This window comes from Protopterus annectens, chromosome 2.part0 (genome assembly GCF_019279795.1).
Source record: "Protopterus annectens isolate FY-2018-M chromosome 2.part0, PAN1.0, whole genome shotgun sequence".
Lineage (NCBI taxonomy): Eukaryota > Metazoa > Chordata > Ceratodontiformes > Protopteridae > Protopterus > Protopterus annectens.
Window position 1 is genome coordinate 582,221,687 of NC_056728.1, and position 23,316 is coordinate 582,245,002.

Here is a 23,316-nt window from a genome sequence, read left to right on the forward strand (position 1 = left end):
AGCAGACTGCAAACCAGCAAGCCCATGATGCTAGGCTGCAAAGGCTGCGCCATGAGGCAGGTTAGTAATCAGTCAGCATGTACTGTCATAACAAATAAATAGAAAGTGTTGCACCAGTAGAAATAAATATGTAATAGTCTGTGAATAAAGGTATAACCCCTGGAGTGTTTCTGTTTACTCTTCTCTCATATGTTGGCGATCTGTTCCATACTATAAATAGTACTGTTGTATCTTAAGCAGTGTCACCCACACTGTGGTATGCAGATAAAATGGGTATGAAGTCCTGCATAACAATGTTGGAAGTGCCAAGAGGTCAGTCATATTGTACAAGTTAGGGAGACTTAGAAAACAGTCAAAAGCTTTACATCAATTCCCTGATAGCACAATGTACTGTGATGTTAGCTATCATTTTTTCACACACAGCAGGGGTTTGAATCCTGGGAGTGCTACTAAGTTGTATGCATAGTCATACCCCACAACTGCAAAGATTTTGTTACAATGTTCATATAGAAAGCTGTATGCATAATTACACCCAGCAAATGCACAGAATTTGCTAAAATGTTCAAATTGTAAGTTGTATGCATATTCATACCCCACAACTGTTCAAATCTGTCCAGCATGTCCAGATAAACGGCCCATATCACCAGCTTGGTACACTTTTCCCCTGAAAATCCAGTGTGATTATCCAAGAAATGTAGGCAGCTGTCAAAGACATATAACTGATAGTCAAACGTGTACATAGTCAGAGAATGTATATGGAAACAAATCTGTCATTCCAGCACCTCACCAAGAGTGTATGACCAGCAATTCTCAACATATGTTGCATTAACACCTGCAGCCTGTCATGCCTGTTTGTAAGACACAGGTCACATATATAATAATTTATAAACATACCAGTGTACAATATAAGGCCATTGTGTAGTGTAATAATACATGTAAGGGAAAGACCACTGCAGTGACTAAGAATGTTGTGAAAACTGCAAGGATATATTAGTTGTTAATTGAACTCTCTCACCCCCACCATATGTGCTTAATGACCCAATGACACTCCTCAACTGGTACGTGTACACTCCAAACTTACTTTTGTTGGGACTTATGTCCTAATGGTTTATAAATATTCACATTTGTTTCTATGCATGTGCCATGTTACAATATACCCATATTGGTGGCCTGTTGCCATCAATGAAATGTGCATGCTCCTGTAATGGCCACTGTTGTTCCATATATTTATGTGTTCTGCTTGCTCTGCAACTGTGTTAAATCTGGTGTGTTGGGTTAATGGGAATACCTATGTATGCTGTTAAAACTTATCCTGAATGCTGTTGACTGTTACTAACCCATATCTGTCATAAACCTGTGACAACACAGCCCGTATGGGAAGGCCGGTCCCAGCAGACACGTGTCCCACCTCAGCTGGCCATGGCACTGGGCACCAGCACATCTGGGGCCCAGCCTGGGACCTCCTCCTCCGTGGGCCTTGCGCCACCTTCGGGTGGAACTGCTGCTGGGGATGGGGCTTGACCACCCCCCCTTGGAGCGGGCGCAGAGGGGAACCTGTCACCCATCAACAGGTCCAGGCCATGGTGCATAGGGAGCTCAATCTGGAGTATTGAGAGCGGCTATGCCAGCTTGAGGGCCGAGTGGCACTATTAGAGGGTGAGCCTGCCCCTTCTACACAGCCCCCAGCATAGCCACCTTCAGGGCTGTGAAGGTGCAGTGGTGACTGCCCAATGGGTGGGGACCTCAGTCCCACTATTTCCAGTTGGGGGCTCATGGGCTTGTGACTTCCAAACACCCCTCCCCATCCAAGGTGTTTACCCCCCACATATGTCGTATACTGGCCCTGTGTGCGTCTTGTGTGTCATGTCTGTTAACCTACCCATGCTACCTCCCCAAATATACCTACTACCCCTCCCCAACATCCCACTCTCACCTGAAAAAAAAGGCAATCTGTTCCCACAAAAAAATCTTGCCCCATTCATAGCTGTCCATTTCACACGTGTCCACATGTAATCTGGTCTAATTGGCATCACAATGAATATATGTTGTCCTCACCCCTCTCCCAGGCGTTTGAGGGTCCAAATGTACCTGCAAATATAGGGCATATTCACAGCTGTTGCTGTAGAAGAAATGGGCAGCTACGGACCTTCCCTACACCCTTCCTGCACATGCCTAGCTATTTTCCCTACTGTCTTTCCCTCTTTGTGCCCCATTTTTCACCATTTTCCTATCAACCCCTTTTACTTTTCTTTTAAAGGAATTAGTGCATGGGTAAGTGGCAGTAAGCACTGTTAAGCAGAGGTGAGCAGATTTGCACGGGGGTAAGCCATGCCTACACAAGTTGAGAAATCTAAAGCTAACTGACTGTAAGAAAACATAAGCGGAGGTTGGCAGCGCTTACCGTCGTGCAAACTCATGCAAACCCGCTTACAACTGCTTAAAACTGCCTTAATCACTCTGTTTCCAAAGACCCATGTTTTGCCCAGCAACAAAATAAACTGCCTCTGCAAGGCTCAAACTCAGAACCCTGTACACTACAGTCACAGTAGTTAACCACTAAGCCATCATAGCAGTAGATGTAAATGGGGGTATCAGCAAACTAATCCTCACCACAGGAAAATCAAACCAAACGTGAACTGAATCTGTGTACAGTGTGAAGTGGTATAACCTGCTACATGACATAAATATCAGAACTGGAGTACTGCAGTAAGCATAGATTTTAGGTGTTATTGTAATAAAGTGTAGAAGTCCCCAGGTCCCCATACAGTGTATGTACACATGAATCACGGATACCAGACACATATATAACTTGTAATGAAGAATAAATCCTTGCCAAATGGCAAATATACTGCTAATTAACTACTAAGCAATGCTAACCTCAGCACAGCTCAAGTTAGTAAGTGTAAGCAATGTGTAAGGGTGCCAGTTCAACCTGCCTAGTGGTATACCTCTTTAAGCAGTGCCAACCTTATGTAAGCAGGTGTTTCCATAGCTTAGCCTTTTCAAAACTGGCCAATCACAGGAAAGTGCGGGAAAATGGCCGTATTTAAACCCACAGGCGGGAATACTTTCCGTAACTGGTTGTAGCTTCCTACTGCAGGCAGAATGGCTGGTGTGGATGAAGGCACTCTATTTAGAATGCAACGCTGGGGCATCCAGAAGTAAAAAATCATGGTATGGCTACTGGTAAAACACCATGATCAGAGACTACTGCAGGGCCAGTACCAGGGCTCACAGTATAAAACGGAGGCCTGGGGGAGTCTCGCCCATGACTGCACCAGTGCTACAGGTATCCCCTGGACTGGTGAGCAGGTCAGGCACCACCATGCTGACCTGAAGTGGTGGAGGGGGGATGTACTGGGACAGTGGATCCAGAAGTCTGTGCAGATGCCCAATGCCCCAGTACTGAGTAAGTACTCATTCTACTAAGTAGTAAATAATTGCCTAGCTTGTGTATACTATGGATATGTATGGATAAATATCACTGCATTTCTCTGACAGCTGCAGATGAGCGGCTACGAACCAGCAAGCCCATGATGCTAGGCTGCAAAGGCTGCATCACGAGGCAGGTTAGTAATCAGTCAACATGTTCTGTCATAACAAATGTAAGAGCCTTAGAAAGTGTTGTACCAGTAGAAATAAATATGTAATAGTCTGTGAATAAAGGTATAACTCCTGGAGTGCTTCTGTTTATTCTCTCATATGTTGGTGATCTGTTCCATACTATAAATAGTACTGTTGTATCTTAAGCAGTGTCACCTACACCATGGTATGTAGATAAAATTGGTATGAAGTCCTGCATAACAATGTTGGAAGTGCCAAGAGGTCAGTCATATTGTACAAGTTAGGGAGACTTAGAAAACAATCAAAAGCTTTACATCAATTCCCTGATATCACGGTGTACTGTGATGTTAGCTATCATTTTTTGTCACACACAGCAGGGGTTTGAATCCTGGGAGTGCTACTAAGTTGTATGCATAGTCATAACCCACAACTGTAAAGATTTTGTTACAATGTTCAGATAGAAAGCTGTATGCATAATTACACCAAACAACTGCACAGAATTTGCTAAAATGTTCAAATTGTAAGTTGTATGCATATTCATACCCCACAACTGTTCAAATCTGTCCAGCATGTCCAGATAAATGGCCCATATCACCAGCTTGGTACCCTTTTCCCCTAAAAATCCAGTGTGATTATCCAAGAAATGTAGGCAGCTGTCAATGACATATAACTGATAGTCAAATGTGTACATAGTCAGAGAATGTATATGGAAACAAACCTATCATTCTAGCACCTCACCCAAAGTGTATGACAGCAATTCTCAACATATATTGCATTAACACCTGCAGCCTGTCATGCCTGTATGTAAGACACAGGTCACGTATATAATAATTTATAAACATACCAGTGTACAATATAAGGCCATTGTGTAGTGTAATAATACATGTAAGGGAAAGACCACTGCAGTGACTAAGAATGTTGTGAAAACTACAAGGATATATTAGTTGTTAATTGAACTCTCTCTCACCCCTACCATATGTGCATAATGACCCAATGACGCTCCTCAACTGGTATGTGTGCCCTCCAAACTTTTGTTGGGACATGTGTCCTAATGGTTTATAAATATTCACATTCGTTTCTATGCATGTGCCATGTTAAAATACACCCATATTGGTGGCCTGTTGCCATCAATGAAACCTGCATGCCCCTGTAATGGCCACTGTTGCTCCATATATGCATGCGTTCTGCTTGCTCTGCAAGTGTGTTATGTCTGGTGTGTTGGGTTAATGGGAATACCTATGCATGCTGTTAACACTAATCCTGAATGCTGTTGACTGTTACTAACCCATATCTGTCATAAACCTGTAACAACACAGCTCATATGGGAAGGCCGGTCCCAGCGGACACACATGTCCCACCTCAGCTGGCCATGGCACTGGGCACCAGCACATCTGGCGCCCAGCCTGGGACCTCCTCCTCCGTGGGCCTTGCGCCACCTTCAGGTGGAACCACTGCAGGGGATGGGGCTCAACCCCTTCCCCCTTGGAGCGGGCACAGAGGGGAACCTGTCACTCATCAACAGGTCTTGGCTATGGGGCATAGGGAGCTCGATCTGGAGTATTGAGAGCAGCTACGCCAGCTTGAGGGTCGGGTGGCACTATTAGAGGGTGAGCCTGCCCCTCCGACACAGCCCCCAGCACAGCCACCTTCGGGGCTGTGAAGGTGCAATGGTGACTGCCCATGGGTGGGGACCTCAGTCCCACTGTTTTCAGTTGGGGGCTCATGGGCTTGGGACTTCCAAACACCCCTCCTCATCCAAGGTGTTTACCCCCCACATGTCATATACTGGCCCTGTGTGTGTCTTGTGTGTCTTGTCTGTTATCCTACCCAACCTATCTCCCCAAATATACCTACTACCCCTCCCCAACATCCCACTCTCACCTGAAAAAAAAAAAAAGGGCACTCTGTTCCCACAAATAAATCTCGACCCATACATAGCTGTCCATTTTGCACATATGTCCACTGGACAGGTAATCTGGTCTAATTGGCATCACAATGAATATATGTTGTCCTCACCCCTCTCTCAGGGGTTTGAGGGTCCAAATGTACCTGCAAATATAGAGTATATGCACAGCTGTTGCTGTAGAAGAAATTGGCAGCTATGGACCTTTCTATATACTTCCTGCATATGCCTAACTATTTTCCCTACTGTCTTTCCCTCTTTGTGCCCCATTTTTCACCATTTTCCTATCAACCCTTTTTTCTTTTCTTTTAAAGGAATTAGCGCAGGGGTAAGCGGCAGTAAGCACTGTTAGGCAGCGGTGACCGGGTTTGCACTGGTGTATGCCATGCCTACACAGGTTGAGAAATCTGAAGCTAACTGACTGTAAGAAAACATAAGCGGATGTTGGCAGCGCTTACCATCGCGCAAACTCACGTAAACCCGCTTACAACTGCTTAAAAGTGCCTTAATCACTCTGAAGCCAATGTCCCTTGTTCTGCCCAGCAACAAAATAAACTGAATCTCCAAGGCTCGAACCCAGGACCTTGCACTCCATACACAGTGACTTACTACTAAGCCATGGTAGATGTACATAACCTAAAGATTTCACAATCAGTCAACAGTACAGGAAATGTATTAATATCATACCACACAACCTGTTAATGCAAGAAGTCTGGACAAAGTATGCCACACTCTGGGTACAAATAGGGATATATGTCAACTAATGCTCTGATACACTTAAAATGTTGCTAGTTACACAGTTATATGTATTAGAACACATGTAGAAGGAGATGAAGTCTGAAACACAAAAGTGTTGGCACTAGTTACTGACTTCAGTGCTGTGATCATCCATGACAATTGCCAAGTGAAGGAGGAACAGGCCAAAATATGAGCCGAACATGCATGGACATAAGGACAGATGTATATCTGTAAATGTAGACTGATAGACAGCAATATGTAGATATATATATTAATGTTGTTGTTGTGTCTTTCGGCTTTTCCCGGTTAGGGGTCGCCACAGCGGAACTCCGGTCCGCTAATGATTGGTAGTTGATTTTTACGTGCCAAGTTACCAGCCCTGATGCACAACCTTCAACGAAGGTACGACCATATGGGGATGCACAGCCATGCATATGAGCAGGTCCACCACCATTGTAGTGACCTGCTCCACCATGTATGTCGCCATGCTGGTGCCGTGCAGGGTGACCACCTTGCAGGGGGGGGGGCATAACATCCATTTCCCCCCTCGCCAGAGTGGAAGAGCAGCTCATGAGTCTGGTAGCACCTGCCCGCACAGTAGAGCTACAGACATATACAGTCATGGAGGTGGGTGCTACACACACACACACACACACACACACACACACACACACACACACACACACCAGACATGGAGCATGCAGGTAACGTTCCAGGGCATATCAGTAGACTACTGTAGTGTATGCATCTGTACAGGTAGATCATGCATATGTGAGATGTGGAGTCTGTTGCAGTGTAGTACTGATAAGCAGTAATGCATAATCTGTAGCACTGTGGACTTAGCTGTTGTACTGTAATATTGCAACCACTCTGTAGCAATGCCACAGCTGTGGCCACTGAAATCAACTCTATCTCATCTCAATGTAGGTACCTTTGGGATACCAGCAAGGCAGCGGCTGGATGCCGGTGAGTATGGTTTAAGGTTATGCTTGGCAATTCACTGTGCATGTCATAGCTAAAGTGTAGGCCAGGTACACATCTAACACACCTACCGATAATGCATGATGTACGTGTGCACTGACAGAGCACACACCTCACTAATGGGATTACCAGCCTCAAACACATACAATACACAGACCATCTCAGACAACTGTGGCTACACTCCAGTGCACATTTCCCAGGCACAGCTCACATCTGCCTAACATACACAGCTATGTCATACACAGAGCAGTTGAACATGCTACACATAAAGACATCCCAATCCCTCTGAAAACACACGCTCCAGGGTCCTACACCTCATCAACGCATTACACAGAACATATTGGAGGGATAAGGCCCTACCCATACATGTCGGGCAATGCTACTCATTGGCCCTCTTTACAAAAACACTTGACAACTGGATGGGAAATGGGGAATTCACCCTGGGTAGTATGTCTGTGTCACAGCCTGACAGGGGCACAGGGGAATAACATTAGTGGGTGTTGCATGATTGGGAACTCTTGTGGCTAGGCTTATGTAGGACCCAGGACCAATAGACCAGTACTCACCTATGAACCTATGTGTATGACAGGCAACATCAGCCAGGGCTCAGTAATGGTCAATAATGATCTCTACACTCACCATAGGTACAGTACATTGTGTCTGTGGTCGGCCTAATGGTAGTTTGTCACTCATACATGCATCACTGATGATGACATCTGTGAATACACATCAAGCATTCACTAAACACATGTCCACATGTAATCCAGAAACACAGAGAGGCTGTGAGCAGCAGCGGAAACACAACTGACACACAGATACACATCCTGCAATAGTGTGTACACCTGTGAGGTATGGTGCACAGTACATGCCAGGGTGCTGAACAGATGCACAGCAATGCTGTGGACATGGATGCAGTGAGTTCCAGGGTGAGGGTCATCCCCTACTAACAGAAGCCATGCATCACAGCCATGTATAATGTTGGTAATGGGGATTAACTACAGTTGCACTGCATGCTGTTGAGCACCACATGTCCTGCATGCTGACGTGTGTAATTACAGGTTTGTGTGTGATACTTTACTACAGCATCACCTGCTATTGTGTGTGTTATGGGGGAGCGGGAGCTGCCTGTAGGTGCTGTCTGGTGGATTGTATGGGTTGCCATGTATGTCGACTGCATGTGTGTGTGTGTGTGTGTGTGTGTGTGTGTGTGTGTGTGTGTGTGTGTGTGTGTGTGTGTGTGTGTGTGTGTATGTACTGTTTAGCGGTGATGTACAGGTCTTATAGTCTGTTCCCTGTTTTCCCCTCACAGGTGGCGAGGTGGGGCTGGGTCCCCCCGCAGGGAATCTGATTTCACTGATACAGACAGTGACGATGAGGATAGGTGTGTTGAGGCACAGGAAGGGAAGTCAGGGCTGCCGCTGGGCAACCAATTGACATCCCACACTTGTCCACAACATCCACAAACACAGTCACACTGCCTCTACATATCTCATCACCATTGGCCTTAGCTGAGGGAAAGTCTACAGTTGGAATTGGCCAGGACAGAATGGTATCTATGGCACGTGTGTCAGGACACAGCAGCCATAGCCAGATGTCTAGCAGGGTATCACATAGGCAGATGTTCAGGGGTGCTAGTCGGAGCACTGCTGGTCATCATGCCCCTGGCAGACGTGCCAAATCTATATCAATCACACGCATGTTCCAGGCTGTTGTGGAGGTACAGGCATGAATGGAACGGTACACCAGGCAGGGTCTAAGGGTGCAGAGGGCTCATCACACCTCTGTAACTGACAGCATCCATGACCTAGTAGGTACTATCTGTAATTACACCGAGTTCATAGATAGACGGTGGGGTGAGACATTGGATCTCATCTACAATTTCATGTCCATGCGTCAGGACAGGGCGGGATGGTTGCGAAGGCCACGTGGACATATGCCAGCAACACCAGCAGCTGGAGGTCACCTTGGACATCCCACCAGTCACAGCTGCTCCCATAGTGGCAGTACCAGCCCCAGGACTGTAGGGGGGTGCTGTCTACAGACCGTCATAGCAGACCACGTGTACGTGGCCCTGGCCAGTCCAGGAGGGACCTGGATCCAGTGGACGTCTGTCAACCTCGGGAGACAGTACTCAATCTGGCTTTGTACCTGATACTGCCTATAGCATCCCTGCCAGTCACAGGTCCCATGTCCATGGCCGGAGACGGTGAACTGCAATCCTGCCAGCTACAGTCTGCAGCTGTCTCACAAATCCCTGTACAGGGCAGCCACGTGGTGGAACTGTGTGCATGCAGACACACACATAAATAAACCTAGGGCAACCACACACGGCATCACCAGTGGCCCATAACAGTACTCAGCCCCCCCCACACACACACACACACACACACACACACACACACACACACACACACACACACACACACACACATGTTGTCAATTGTATGGCTCAGCCTAGACCTCTGGCAAACCAACAACACACCCTGTGCATATGATGATACCTGTGCCACTCCCTGACATCCGTAACATCAATGCAGGGTGACTGTACAACAGTGTAGCAATGGAATGATGTGTAGCATGTTGTCAGCAGTAAAGTGAAATGCTAATATCTTGGAAGGTGTAGCTGTGCAGCCATGATGCATCATAGCTGTAATTAACAATGTTGTATTGTTGTCACCATTATCTATTCTGATTGTGTTGTGTTTGTGCATGTGCCACATGGCTGATGGGTGTAGTGTTGTCAGCAGGCCTTCTACAGTGGACACCAGTAAGTGTAGTGGGTGGTACACATGCCATGGCTGGGTACAACACACAGAGCCTTTGGTTTGGATGCAATACAGGTACAAGACTGTACACATGGAGGTATGTCCCCGTGCAGGTAACACATCTGTTGCACATGTAATCCCACCAAGACAGGATAGGCACAACCACACATTACTATATATGCAGTCTACAGTGTGGACAATGAACATGCTAACAGCAGGGTGTATGTCCCTCTCCCCACTCTACTGCGATCCTCACCTCAGTAACATGTGTGTGCCAATGCCAGTGGCATAGTCCTACCCTTAGGAGGGTGTGAGGCACTCAACTAATGTGAATGGTGTAAACAACAACTAACAACCTGATTACATACACTGTACAGTATTACAGATAGTTATGTGGGGGGATAAACGCAACAGTAACTGCAATAATGGCGGATGTGTCCACAACAGCCACACCCAGTAAGTTATAGTGACCCCAGTAGTGCTGCACACCTCTACAGTGTGGAGGAGGGCATTAACACATCTATGACTTGTGAATGACTGTATGTCCACGGGATGGCACCTGTGGAATGTTTGCATTTGCCAAGCAGTCCTGGTGGAAACATATTCTGTGAATGGAGATAGATTCCTTAACAACTACACACACTCCTGCATGTGGGATGGTATACAAAAGCCTGCTGTGATCTACATAGGTATTGTGCACCTTCTAACCCTCATCTACACCTGCCATGATTGGGTCAAGGAGGTATACCAGGTTCAGGTTGTATTCTCTGCCTTTGACAAGTCCAACATTGGCGGGGTCCCGTGTATTAAGATTACCAATGACATTGGTCATGGGTTCATTGTTGATATGTTTCATGTCCCTGCAGACCAGGGTCATCAGGCTACTGGGTGGTAGTTCCCAGCTGACATGGTGGATTTGTGGTTGTCCTTGCCAACACTGGTGAATCCATTGTCAGGTGTAGGCCTATTGGAACGTATAAGGAATCCCATCTATTTACTGCGCCTGCCCAGGGGGTTCCCCCAAGCATGACACTTACTGCATGATATGTTAGTAATGCCAGCCTGACATCCTACAGGTGGGATGGAGTACTGTTAACATGTACTGCCCTTGTCGTGTAGAGTCCTGGTTATGGGATCTGCTAAGGTCGGTAGTGTATTGCAGGCCAGACGTGTTTGGCTGGGGTGGGGGGATACCTATCCATGCCAGATGTAAGTTTGGGTCTCTCAAACCCATCAATGGTGTATGTGGACATATATGTTGTGGTTACATTTCCAGTTTCATTTACAAATGTACGTCCATATATGCCTATATAGATGTATATGTGTTCACCTTTGAAAGGGAGACGATCATTTCTTTTAACGGCCCTTTCTGCAAACCAAAAGGACAAATCCATCATTTCTTACTGCACCACAGTTCCCAAACACAGTAGTTCTAAAGGCACCTTCGCTGACTCTCGAACTGCAAGTTGGACTATATATCATAATGCAGGGGGGCATGCCCCCCTGCACCCCCATTTGGGAGGCTGGGCCCCCCCACAACCCCCCCTACTGTGATATACTAACTCCGAGTTCACACTACAGTGGGGATAGGCAAATATTCTCCATTCCCACCCAAATTGCCAAATCTGCAATGAACGAATGCATAGTGACATTTGCTCATTGCACATTCAATGCATTTATTGCAAGATAGTACAATGTTGAGAACATACTTTCGGCCTTCCAGTATCAGACACATGGATTTCTCCCTTTGAAAGGTGAGCCATATATATGCTTACATATATGCATTCCTAGTGCTGTATATATGTGGACATATGGATGTATAGATATATATCTATAGATGTATGCATATCTATGTATATATGTATTTATTGGCATATATATATATATATATATATATATATATATATATATATATATATATATATATATATTAGTGTGTGTAAGTATATATTTCTATAGCTATATTTACATATATAGATATGTTATATCGATTTAAAGTTGAATATATATACACACACAAATGCATCTACATGGCAGAATGCATTCCATGTAGTGTTGTATACCTGGGCTGGATGATATGTATGTGAAAACATCATGATTATGCATATCTGCCATGGCTTAGTGGTAAATCACTTTGTGTATGGTGTGCAGGGTCCTGGTTTTGAGCCTTGCAGGAGCTGATCTATTTTGTTGCTGGGCAGAACACCCCCTTGGATACAGAGTTATTAAGGCACTTTAAAGCAGTTGTAAGTGGATTTGCACGAGTTTGCATGACAGTAAGCACTGCTAATCTCCTTTTACGTTTTAATACACTCAGCTTCTAACTTTCTTAACCTGTGTAGGCAGTGCTTAGCTCTGCACAAACACATGCAAACCTTCTTACAACTGCTTTAAAGTGCCTTAATCACTCTGTACCCAATGGACCGTGTTCTGCCCAGAAACAAAATAAACAGCTCTTGTAAGGCTCAAACCAAGGATCCTGCACACCCTAAACAAAGTGATGTACCACTAAGCCATGACAGATACACAGATGTTCAATGTTTCAGAAACATATCATCCAGTCCTGTCATGCAACAGTACAGAGAATGTATACCAACATCTAGATGTCTGTGTGTAACTATATTACAACCTTAACAGATACAGCATATCCATATGTGTGTGTGTGTGTGTGTGTGTGTGTGTGTGTGTGTGTGTGTGTGTGTGTGTGTGTGTGTATTTTTTTAACTAACTCTATATACATATATATCACTATATATGCACATATAGTTATATATCTGTTAAATATATATATATATATTTATATATATATATATATATATTTATATATATATATATATATATATATATATATATATATATATATATATATATATATATATATATATATATACATATATATAATATAGGTATATACGGCCATACATCTGTAGATAGCAATTGCAGATTAACAAATACACATGTCCACATGCACCGTTAATGGGGTTGAGAGGCCCCACACACTATATACGTCTTGTATGAATAGGCACCCCTCCCCACAACCAAACACATGCACCCTGCAATACACTACCAAGTACAGTCTGCCTCCCATAGAACATGTAATATGTAGAAGCCATCAACATCCCCAGGATACAGATACACAGACACAGATATGCAGATACAGATATACATATATACATATACATTATATATGTATGTATATATATATATATATATATATATATATATATATATATATATATATATATATATATATATATATATATATATATATATATATATACACACACATGTGACTACACATACACATGCAGATATATGTACAGTAAGATACATATGTAGAAGGTGCACACAATATGGAACAGCCACTATGCCTACAGTTAACACCTGAACAACTGGACGCTGTATGGGCCACACATACTAATATCAATCGTTACCTGCAACATATATCCATAGAAAGGTCATAGGAAAGATACCACACACATGTTTGCAGAAATGGTAATCCTTTAATTGTGTACTATAACAGTTCTATATGCCATGTCATGTAGCTGTTCAGATACTGACAACCATATAAACAGTGTACTGCAACTGCGAAACAGTTACACTAATACAGTAGTTTGGAAAGGTTCACAACTGTTGCTGTCTAGGCTACGCCCTTCAGAATGTACAATAGCAAAGACAGACTGAGCCACAGGGTACCACACAATCAACATTATGTACTGCAGGTGTGTAGTTCAGCAGCCTCTATCTACACTCTATACAAACTCCATAGGAGGTAAAGACGTTTTGTGATCAAATGGGTAGTAACCAGTACATAACAAGGCATAACAAACAGAACAGTCTGTATGGCAGGAGGCAGTAGACTTGCAGTACCCCAATGTCAATACAGGTGGAGTATACAGTACTATTCATCCAGATACCTTGTGGCAGCTCACCCCTGATACCCCCACATTTTGTAACAGCCTAGGTCATTTATGGTGCTCCCCACCTAGACTCAATAATACAGGCCCATGTACCACTGTTATATACACTGGCCTCTGCAGTGCATAAGGATGCACATGTGTTGTGTAAGTGATGCCCACACATATATGGCCCCAGCCTCACTATATGTGTGGGGGATACAACAGCAGTGGACTAATGGCAGCGTGATATACTCACAGCCCACTGCAGAACAACCCCCAACAGCATGACATATGTGCAAAGCTTGGTATGTAGATGGAGGACAGAGGCTGGAACACAGGCACATATGTGGAACACTGTTGCCATACACTAAGCAAGGTGCTGGTGTTACAGGATAGTCTGCAACATACCCTTAGTCAGGGAATTGAGGTTAGAAATAGAAATGGATGTAGCCATGTACTGATAGCATGCAACACATACACTGCCAGTGTAATATCTGACACAGGACCTGTGTGGTGGACGGACAACACATGATAGGCATACCTCTTTCCAGCAAGAGGATAGGCCCACAGCTATGCATACAGACTGCATTCCAAGGTATACAAGTATGTACGCACACACACCCTGTAACACCAGTACTATGCAAAGCATAACACAACTCTACTCAGTCTGTCTGTAGTTCCTGATCCACCTACAAATATGTGGCTGATCTGAGTGTGCAGGTTCTCCTGTAAGAGGAATTGCTACCTGCTGTCTGTATCACTGATGCCCACACACAGGAAGGATGTCCATCACACAGGAAATGTAAAGGACCATGCCCACATGCTGTAGGGATTTATGGTGGTTGCCATGACAGTGGTAATTGAATGTAGTACACATGTGTAATTATATATATATATATATATATATATATATATATATATATATATATATATATATATATATATATGGCTATCATGAAAAGTGTATGTACATATATCTCCAGCATATGTCCTGGACATGGAGATTAGCCATACCCCAGCCCCTGCAGTCCCAAAGTCGTAGTGCAAGGGGATGTCAGGTATGTATAGCAGGTATATTACTAGCCTGTTGCTACTGTCATTGGGATTGTCTTCACAGACATGGTGTGTGTGGATGCTGACATCTGCTTATAACATGTGTGCCATTGGCTACTGACAGACATCCTAAGGAAATCATTGTAAAGTATCGCCACTAGCATGTAATGCCCCTGTGGAGTGCAGCAGAGATATTGGCCACTATATGTGGAACTTTGGGCACACCCTGTACAGTCCAGAGGTATACACATAATCCCTTAGTGCACAACATGTGTACCAGGCCTGACAATATGGATGTAGACAGCCATGCAGATGGGTATAACACAATGACTGGTATACATTTGGCACCATAGGTGTTGGATTCACACACTCCTGTCTGGCCTGACACATAATGAATGATGGTACGAGGGTGCCATGGACACATACTACCCACTAGATATTGACATACATCTGTACAGCATCCCACTGCTCTGTCATACATGACTTTTAAGTGTGGCCCGGCAGCAGTACATCTGGCAAGTATCTGCACATGACATCCCACTGGTTAAGTACACTAAGCTGCTAGGCATGTAACAATGCACTGTGCAGGCTACAGGCAGACTGGCTCAACACTGGCCTACATTTCGTATGGGAGAATGCACATGTACCTGCATATATGGCAGGTTCAACAGCTATGTCACAGCACAGGGTAAGATACACCTGTGTGACGGTGCATAACCACAACCAATGTGAACGCAGCCACAGCCACATATGGTAAGCTAGCATAATATTACAGTATATGGGCTATCTGTTCTGCACCATCCTCATATGTGCCCCCTCACAGAATGACTCTACATATACTGGGCTGCTACACAGTTTGGTCTGATGGCTGTCTGTGGTATGGGACATGTGTGTTTATGGCCCTACAAACATGTACGGCAAAACGGTACCATACAGTGAGGCAGCATGTAAAATCTGATAGAAGGGGAGCTAGAACAATGACATCTACCACAGTCTGTACACAGGCTGAAGTGTATATTAACAATACACACACTGCCTACATTCACCATCACTACACAGACCTCAGTACTGTACCAGCTTATGTCATGAAATATAACCCCTACTGTACATGACGTGTAGCAATCTGATATATCACTGGCTTGTTATCAGATATAATGACAGTATTTATGGTGTACAGCACATATGCACCACTTCATGCACGCCATATGTACAAAGGTTGACAGAGGTGTGGCTGACAGCACATACACAGGGCCAGTATAGACATGTTGCTGTGATAACCTCATATATTTTCCATTGTAACGGGGTTTGTTGCAACATATGTCCTATGAGGAATATGAAGTCAGTAACTATCACAGCCTTCACCGTCTACAGACTGCAATCAGATCAGATGTGCCAGTCTTGCTCACCTGTGGCAGGAACTGGTAATGGGCAGCAGGTTTACCCTGCACCTACATTGATAGCATGCCAACAGCATTCCCTGATGTTAGTGTCTTCTGTCCATACAGGGCATGTTGTCAGGCATGGTATGTCCATTGTGAGTCACATGTGAAAGCACCACAGGTGGTGCAGGTTTCCACTGGGGAACATGGTGAAGGTGCGATGTGTGCATGTACGTGCATATTGGACACATGGGCAGGGTGACATGCCCACTGCTATCACTGCATAGTTACTGTCAGTGGCCAATATGCAGTGTACTACCCACATATTGGCTGTTGCCTAGGCATGTGTGTGTGTGTGTGTGTGTGTGTGTGTGTGTGTGTGTGTGTGTGTGTGTGTGTGTATGACACATGGGTTCAGTGTGTGCTATGGGTAATAGTGGGGTTGCTAACTTGGATTGGCTGGCCTTGATGTTACCTGTATAGGTATGACTTTGCACCCCAGCCTTCCAGCTATTTTACATCTGTTACCCCTGTATGGTTGACATTGTGATATATAGTAGGGCCAAGAAAGAAAGAAATAAGCAAAACCCCCTTCACATTGCCCACAGGTTATGAGTTACAAACATACACCTTTCATGTATGGGAGAAGAACCCCTACCTAACTAGTTTATTACACTACAGCACTGTGCAATTATAGTATGCACCACGGACATTACTGGAGTACTTCTTCCCCAAAGGTGTATTTCACAGTGAATAACATCAGCAGACATCAGCAGGATTACCAAAGTAGAGCATTTCAACTGTACTGCGAGTTACTAGCCTAAAATGCATTGCTTTCTACACAGACAGACAGACACAAAACATTCACAACTGACATGTATGGGTATAGAACTCCTGACCAAGGTCTATATCACAGAACAGCATGGAGCTGTTACAGGATGCACCACAAGGATTTCTAGAGAGAGTCTTCCCCAAAGGTGAATTTCACACTGACATCAAGATTACCAAAGTGTAGGGCATTTCAGTTGTACTGCAAGTAACTAGCCTAAAATGCATTGCTCCCTACACAGACAGTGAGATGCACAAAAAAAATCCACAACTGACATGTGTGGATATAGAATCCCTGACTGAGGTCTATTTCACACTACAGCATGGAGCTGTTATAGGACGCACCACATGGATTACTAGAAGCATCCTTCCCCAAAGGTGTATTTCACACTGACATCAGCAGGATTACCAAAGTAGGGCATGTCAACTGTACTGTGAGTGACTAGCCTAAAATGCATTGCTCCCTACACAGACAGTGAAACACACACAAAACATCCATAACTGACATGTGTGGGTGTAGAACCCCTGACCAAGGCCTATATCACACTACAGCATGGAGCAGTTATAGGTTGCACCACTGGGATTATTAAAGAGCTTTTTCCCTAAAGTTCTATTTCACAATGAATGACATCAGCAGGATTGGCAAAGTAGGGCATTTGAAATGTACTGCAAGAGAGTAGCCTGTGATGCATTGCTCCATACACAGACATTGAAACACACACACAACATCCAGAACTGCCATGGGTGGCGATGGAACCCTACCACAGCTCTAAATCACACTAGAACAGTGAGCAGTTACAGGATGCGCTACAGAGATTACAGGGCTATGACTTTCCCAGAGGTGTATTTCTAGGTGAGTGACATCAGCAGCCTTGCCAAAGTTGAGTATATGAATTCTAAGGAGTATGAGTAACCTAAAAATCATTGCTTGTTATTCAGTCAGAGACACAGAGATTCTCACGCACACAGTTGCCAGGTTTGTGGTTAGAATACCAACCTAACTACTTTATCACACTACAGCAGTACGCAGTTACAGGACGCGCTACAGAGATTACTGTGCTATTACTTTCCCAGAATTGTATTTCTAGGTGAGACTGACATCAGCAGCCTTGCCAAAGTTGAGTATATGAATTGTACGGAGTGTGTGTAGCCTAAAAAGCATTGCTCTCTACTCAGACACACACGCACGCACACAGATTCACACACCAACACACACAATTGGCAGGTCTGGGTTTAGAACACCTACCTAATTACTTTATCACACTACAGCAGTACGCAGTTACAGGACGTGCTATGGCTTGCCAAGAGATGTATTACTAGGTGAGTGACATCTGCAGCCTTGCCAAAGTGGAGTATATGAATTGTACGGAGTGTGAGTAGCCTAAAAAGCATTGCTGTCTATGCAGTCAGACACACTCACACACACACACACACACACACACACACACACACAGATTCACACACAGTTGTCAGGTCTGGGGTTAGCGGGGGGGGGACACCTGACACTACATTTCTACACAGGAGTGGAGGGCCACACCTGACTGTTACTATAAGTGTGCGTAGGATGGTGGGGCACAGCTGACACTTTTACACATTTGCTAGGACTGTACTGGTATGTCGGGTACACCATTTCAATCTGTAGTCTTACCTATCGTGCTGGCTAGAAGCATACCAGTGTACTACAGATCTTAGCTTTAACTACCTACATATTAGTTTCTGACTTCCTAGCCTTCACAACTTACATCCAACTGCCTGGCCTGCTGTAGTCTGTCTGTGTAGGCCTGGGGGAGGGGTTACCCATAGGGCTCATTCAGAGGCCTTAGTACAGCATTTGTTTGGGTTTGTCTACACCTATCCTGCTGGCTGTAACTGTTGGGTATGTGCCCCCAACTGGCATATGTGAGTCACTTACCTTGTGGGTGTCCTAGTATTGAGGGTTGTGCTGCAAGGCTGCCTATGTCGGATGCACATAGTACACTCCCTATACATGGTTGAGCACAGGTAGCATCATGCTTGGCATCCCCTTTACTGTATGTGCGAGTCAGAGAGAGGTGTCATTCCCTGGGTCCCTACTGTGTCAGTGCATGTGCTATGCGTTGCCTCTTTGCTAAGCTAAGGCCAGGGCATACTGGGCATGCCTTCTTCTGTTTACTGGGGCAGCCTCAGGTTTTTCCTCCTCCAAGTCACTCTGTGCCTGTGCAGGCCTTGGCATTCATGGGGGGCTGTGTGGCCCTCCCCCATGCTGCTTCTGCTGCAGCTGTTTCCACAGGATCATATTGTGTAGCATAGCACATACAAGGACAATTTGGGTACATGTAATTGGTGAGTACTGCAAGGCTCCACCAGATGTTTCCAGGCACCAGAACCATGACTTGAGCATCCCAAACACATGCTCTATTATAATTCGTGTTTGTGCGTGTGCCTCAATATGGAGTTCTTGTTTGGGTGTGTTTGCATTTCTGATGGGTGTCATCAGCCATGGCTCCAGTGCATATCCAGCATCCCCCACTAGGTGACCATGTGGGATGTCCCCATTGGCAAATGTCTGGTACAGCTGCATCAGATGCCAAATGGAATCATGGTAGCTTCCAGGGCAGCCAGCACAAACATTCAGTATTATGCCCTGGGCATCGCACATGACCTAGCAGTTGATGGAGGGGAAGCCCTTGCGGTTGATGTAGACCCTACCCCGCTCCCCTGGTGGTGCTTTAATGCATATGTGCGTGCAGTCTATTGCACCCACTACATCAGGGTATTCTGCTATTTGGTGGAAAAGATGCATATTGCTGGCCAACACCTCACATGTGATGGGGAAATATACGTGTTCACCGACATGTGTTGACATGGCATCCAGGAACTGGTGGAGTACCCTGGATGCTGATGCCTGTGAAATCCTCATCATATCCCCAGTTGGCCTTTGGAAGGTACCTGTAGCTAGTATTCTTAGGCCTACACGTACCTTGGTATCCACTGGGATGGGTTCCCCTCTGTTAGTTCTGTGTGTGAGCACAGCTCAATAATTTACTGTAGGAGGTCTCTGTCCATCCTATAGCGCTCCACTATCTCCAGTTTTGACCAGCATTTTTTATGTTTAAGGATGAATAGTATGAACAGATTACCTCCTCCCACTTACGCAGATATATTCATGGCTGCTTGAGAAGAGGGAATGATGTTTTACTCACCTTGGTATAACTATTGTATATTAGAATCACTGACAGTGTTTCTCCGTGTATAGTGATCTACTACTGACATTTGATTGTTTTTGATTATTTAAACAGTGCCACCTCATTGACAAGTGATTAATTACCTTGATGTCACAGGGTCTGCTACAAGCACGTGTGAGCTATATGCGTGCTATACACTTGTGCACTGCCACTTGCTTGAATAACTAAGCACTCAATCTCCCTCTTTCTCAATCTCCTGTAACTACTTAGCTCACATAGACTTACCAGAACCCTAACCAGGAAACTCCCTTTCTGTCCCCTCAACCTAAAATTCCAATCCCCCTCCCTAACCTAAAACTCCCTTCCCATGCTCTAATCCTAAACCCCGCCTTATGCTCCCTCCCCATAGCTGATTGCTCAAACTCGTATGTGAGTTTGGGCATGAGCTGCTGTTTGCCTGAGCTCATACTCACATTTGAGTAGGAGCAGCAGCCTGTAAGGTGCTCAAGTCCCAGGCTTTGAAACAGTGCTTGTCAAGTGCCTGGGACTCAAGCACCTGTAGTGAACCTGCTGTTGCAGCATGCAAACAAAATCAAGGTACTTTATAGCTCATTTCACTATTGTCACTTTGAGATTCTCATTTTCATTTGCTGCAAAATAGTAATTAAATCACTTTAACAAAGGAGACTAAAGGTTAATAACTTAAACCGTTTTGTGCATTACTTGATAAATTACATGACAGCTGAAATGGCATTTCTAATGAATACCATAACGGTGAGACAATTTGTGTTTTGTAACATACATGCATACATAAATGCATGCAATGGAATTAAAAAGTCCACAATCATTGTTTATAGCTATTCTACAGATGGACTTAAGCAAAATATATTTACCTGTTTCTGTCGTAACTCCACATTAGCATTCAAACTACTAAAATATAAAAAGCAAAGGTAACCTTATTTAAGGACAGCATACGTGACCCAGTAAAAGTATGATTGAGTCATGCAGTACATGTAGAAACACCAGGATCAGTACAGTTTTATGTTTCTGTCATATAAGAAAATGCAGCCAATGGTTTAGCACACTCTGCTTTCTAATCAACATTATTTGTTTTGTTATCCAGGTTATGAAAAAGAACTTTGAACGCTGGTGGATTACACAGCTCTGCTTTCCAGATACTGCCAGACCTTTACACAGTTCTCTCTTCAAAGAACTTAAATATTCCTGAATTCTAATGTGGGACAGGAAGGAAATATAAGAGGACTGTTTGTTTATTTTTTTAAGCAAGAAAACCGGAAAGAAGAAAAAGACAATAACAGCACTTCTCCATTCACAAAATGGCTGAATGTTTACCTAGCAGCACACCAGAGCCTATCTGTGGCCTTTGCCTAAGTGTCAGCAAAGTGCCCGTGATGCTCATCTGTTGGCATCCCTTCTGTCTGAAATGCATAGAAAACTTCTGGCACCAAAACTCTGCATACAATCACTCTTGTCCAATATGCATGCGGGTAGCTACATCCCCTGATCTACCTGTACATCAGTCTGCACCTGTACTTTGTGATGTGTGTGTGGGGAACAAACAGTCAGCTGAGAAGACATGCCTGACATGTATGGCATCTTTCTGCGCCATCCATATTCAGCCCCATTTCAGCACAGAGACATTGCGCAATCACAAGCTTTCAGAACCACTTGAGAACCTGACAAAGAGCTCGTGTTCTGAGCACCACAAGCTACTGGAGATGTTCTGCAAGAACTGTAAGGTTTGCATCTGCAGTCTCTGCCCTATCTTTGGAAAGCACAAGAACCACAGCATTAGCATCATAGAGCAAGAAGTGGAGGAAAAAAAGGTAATGCAATCATTTTCTGTTAGTGATTAATTCCTGTTTAAGGGGATGTGGTATTAATAAAACTGTTAGCATGATTGTAAGACATCACCCTATTATTATAGCCACTGTGCTTTTAACTGCACCAAAAGTATGGTTAGATGCTGCACTTGTAGCTAAATTGCATGAATGAGGACACGGAAGCCTTGTGTAGAATGTACAAGTGATCCTTATGTAATGTGCATGCAGCTTAGTGGCTCTTAAATGTAATTACACTTTTAAACCACCAGCAAGAGATGGATATTAGGGCATATGTGTGGGATTCTACATGTTGCTTTTCCTCGTGCTTAACTCCATAATGGAATAATGTGAGAATATGTTGGTGTGATGCCACTGATGGGTGAAGTATGTATGCTATGTTAAAGGGACCAGCTAAACCCATCTGACCTCAATGACAAAACAAAACAAAAAAAAAAACAACCTGAAGATGCAAATTAGTGCAAAAGCACTACATAGATCACTTTAATGACTGAGATGCAGGGCCAGATCATGGTCAAATGGATTCCTAGGTAGGGTAATGGACTAGCCCTCCCCTGCAGATATTCCAGTGTTCCATTACTTGGCTCTTTCCCCCCAATTACCATAAACACTGGTCAAAACTGTCAGCGTCTGTACTCTTTTCTTTACTTTTGAAATGCTTACAGATGTGTGCATTTAGTATTAAAGCTTTTAATTTACCCTTTATTGACTGGTTAGTCCCACTAGGCCAGTAGACTCTGATTTTCTGGGAGACCCAAGGTGGTATTTATACTACTAGGGGAAATTTCATAGGTTCATAGGTTCATAGGTTGGTACTAGGCTATCAGCCCTAGGGTCTATGCAAGCCTAGCCATAACAATTCCCTGGCTATTTCTTCCCACATTATTTACTTTCCTGGACCCCTGTCTAGCAGGGCGACTGACGTGATCCCTGGGGTGAATTTCCTTTCTCCCATCCAATCGTCAAGGTTCCTTTTGAAGAGGTCCAAAGAGGCACTCTGCTTGACATGTATGGGCAATCTATTCCAGAGTCTGGGGAGTCTCTGGGTCAGGAACCTATCCCTCTAGCATGTTTTGTTTATTGTGATGACAAGGTTTAGATCCCTGGAGCATGTAGCTCTGAGGGATTGGGATTTCTTTAAGTGTAGCATGTCCAACAGCTCTGGGTTTGACATGGCCTT

General features: G+C 44.3%; 1 protein-coding gene across 5 annotated transcripts in view; it reads left to right on the top strand.

The window, feature by feature from the left end:
- The window catches only part of TRIM14 (tripartite motif containing 14), an 823,939-nt gene that overhangs the window by 413,602 nt on the left and 387,021 nt on the right, over positions 1-23,316 (top strand). For 4 of the 5 annotated variants that reach the window (XM_044060947.1, XM_044060945.1, XM_044060948.1 and 1 more), the window contains one exon: positions 21,398-22,121. In XM_044060947.1, the coding sequence (XP_043916882.1) occupies positions 21,612-22,121 (510 nt within the window). In that variant the 5' untranslated portion in view covers positions 21,398-21,611. Of the gene's footprint in view, positions 1-7,131; positions 7,172-21,397; positions 22,122-23,316 lie in introns of those variants that run through there. The other variant, XM_044060946.1, reaches the window with a different exon arrangement.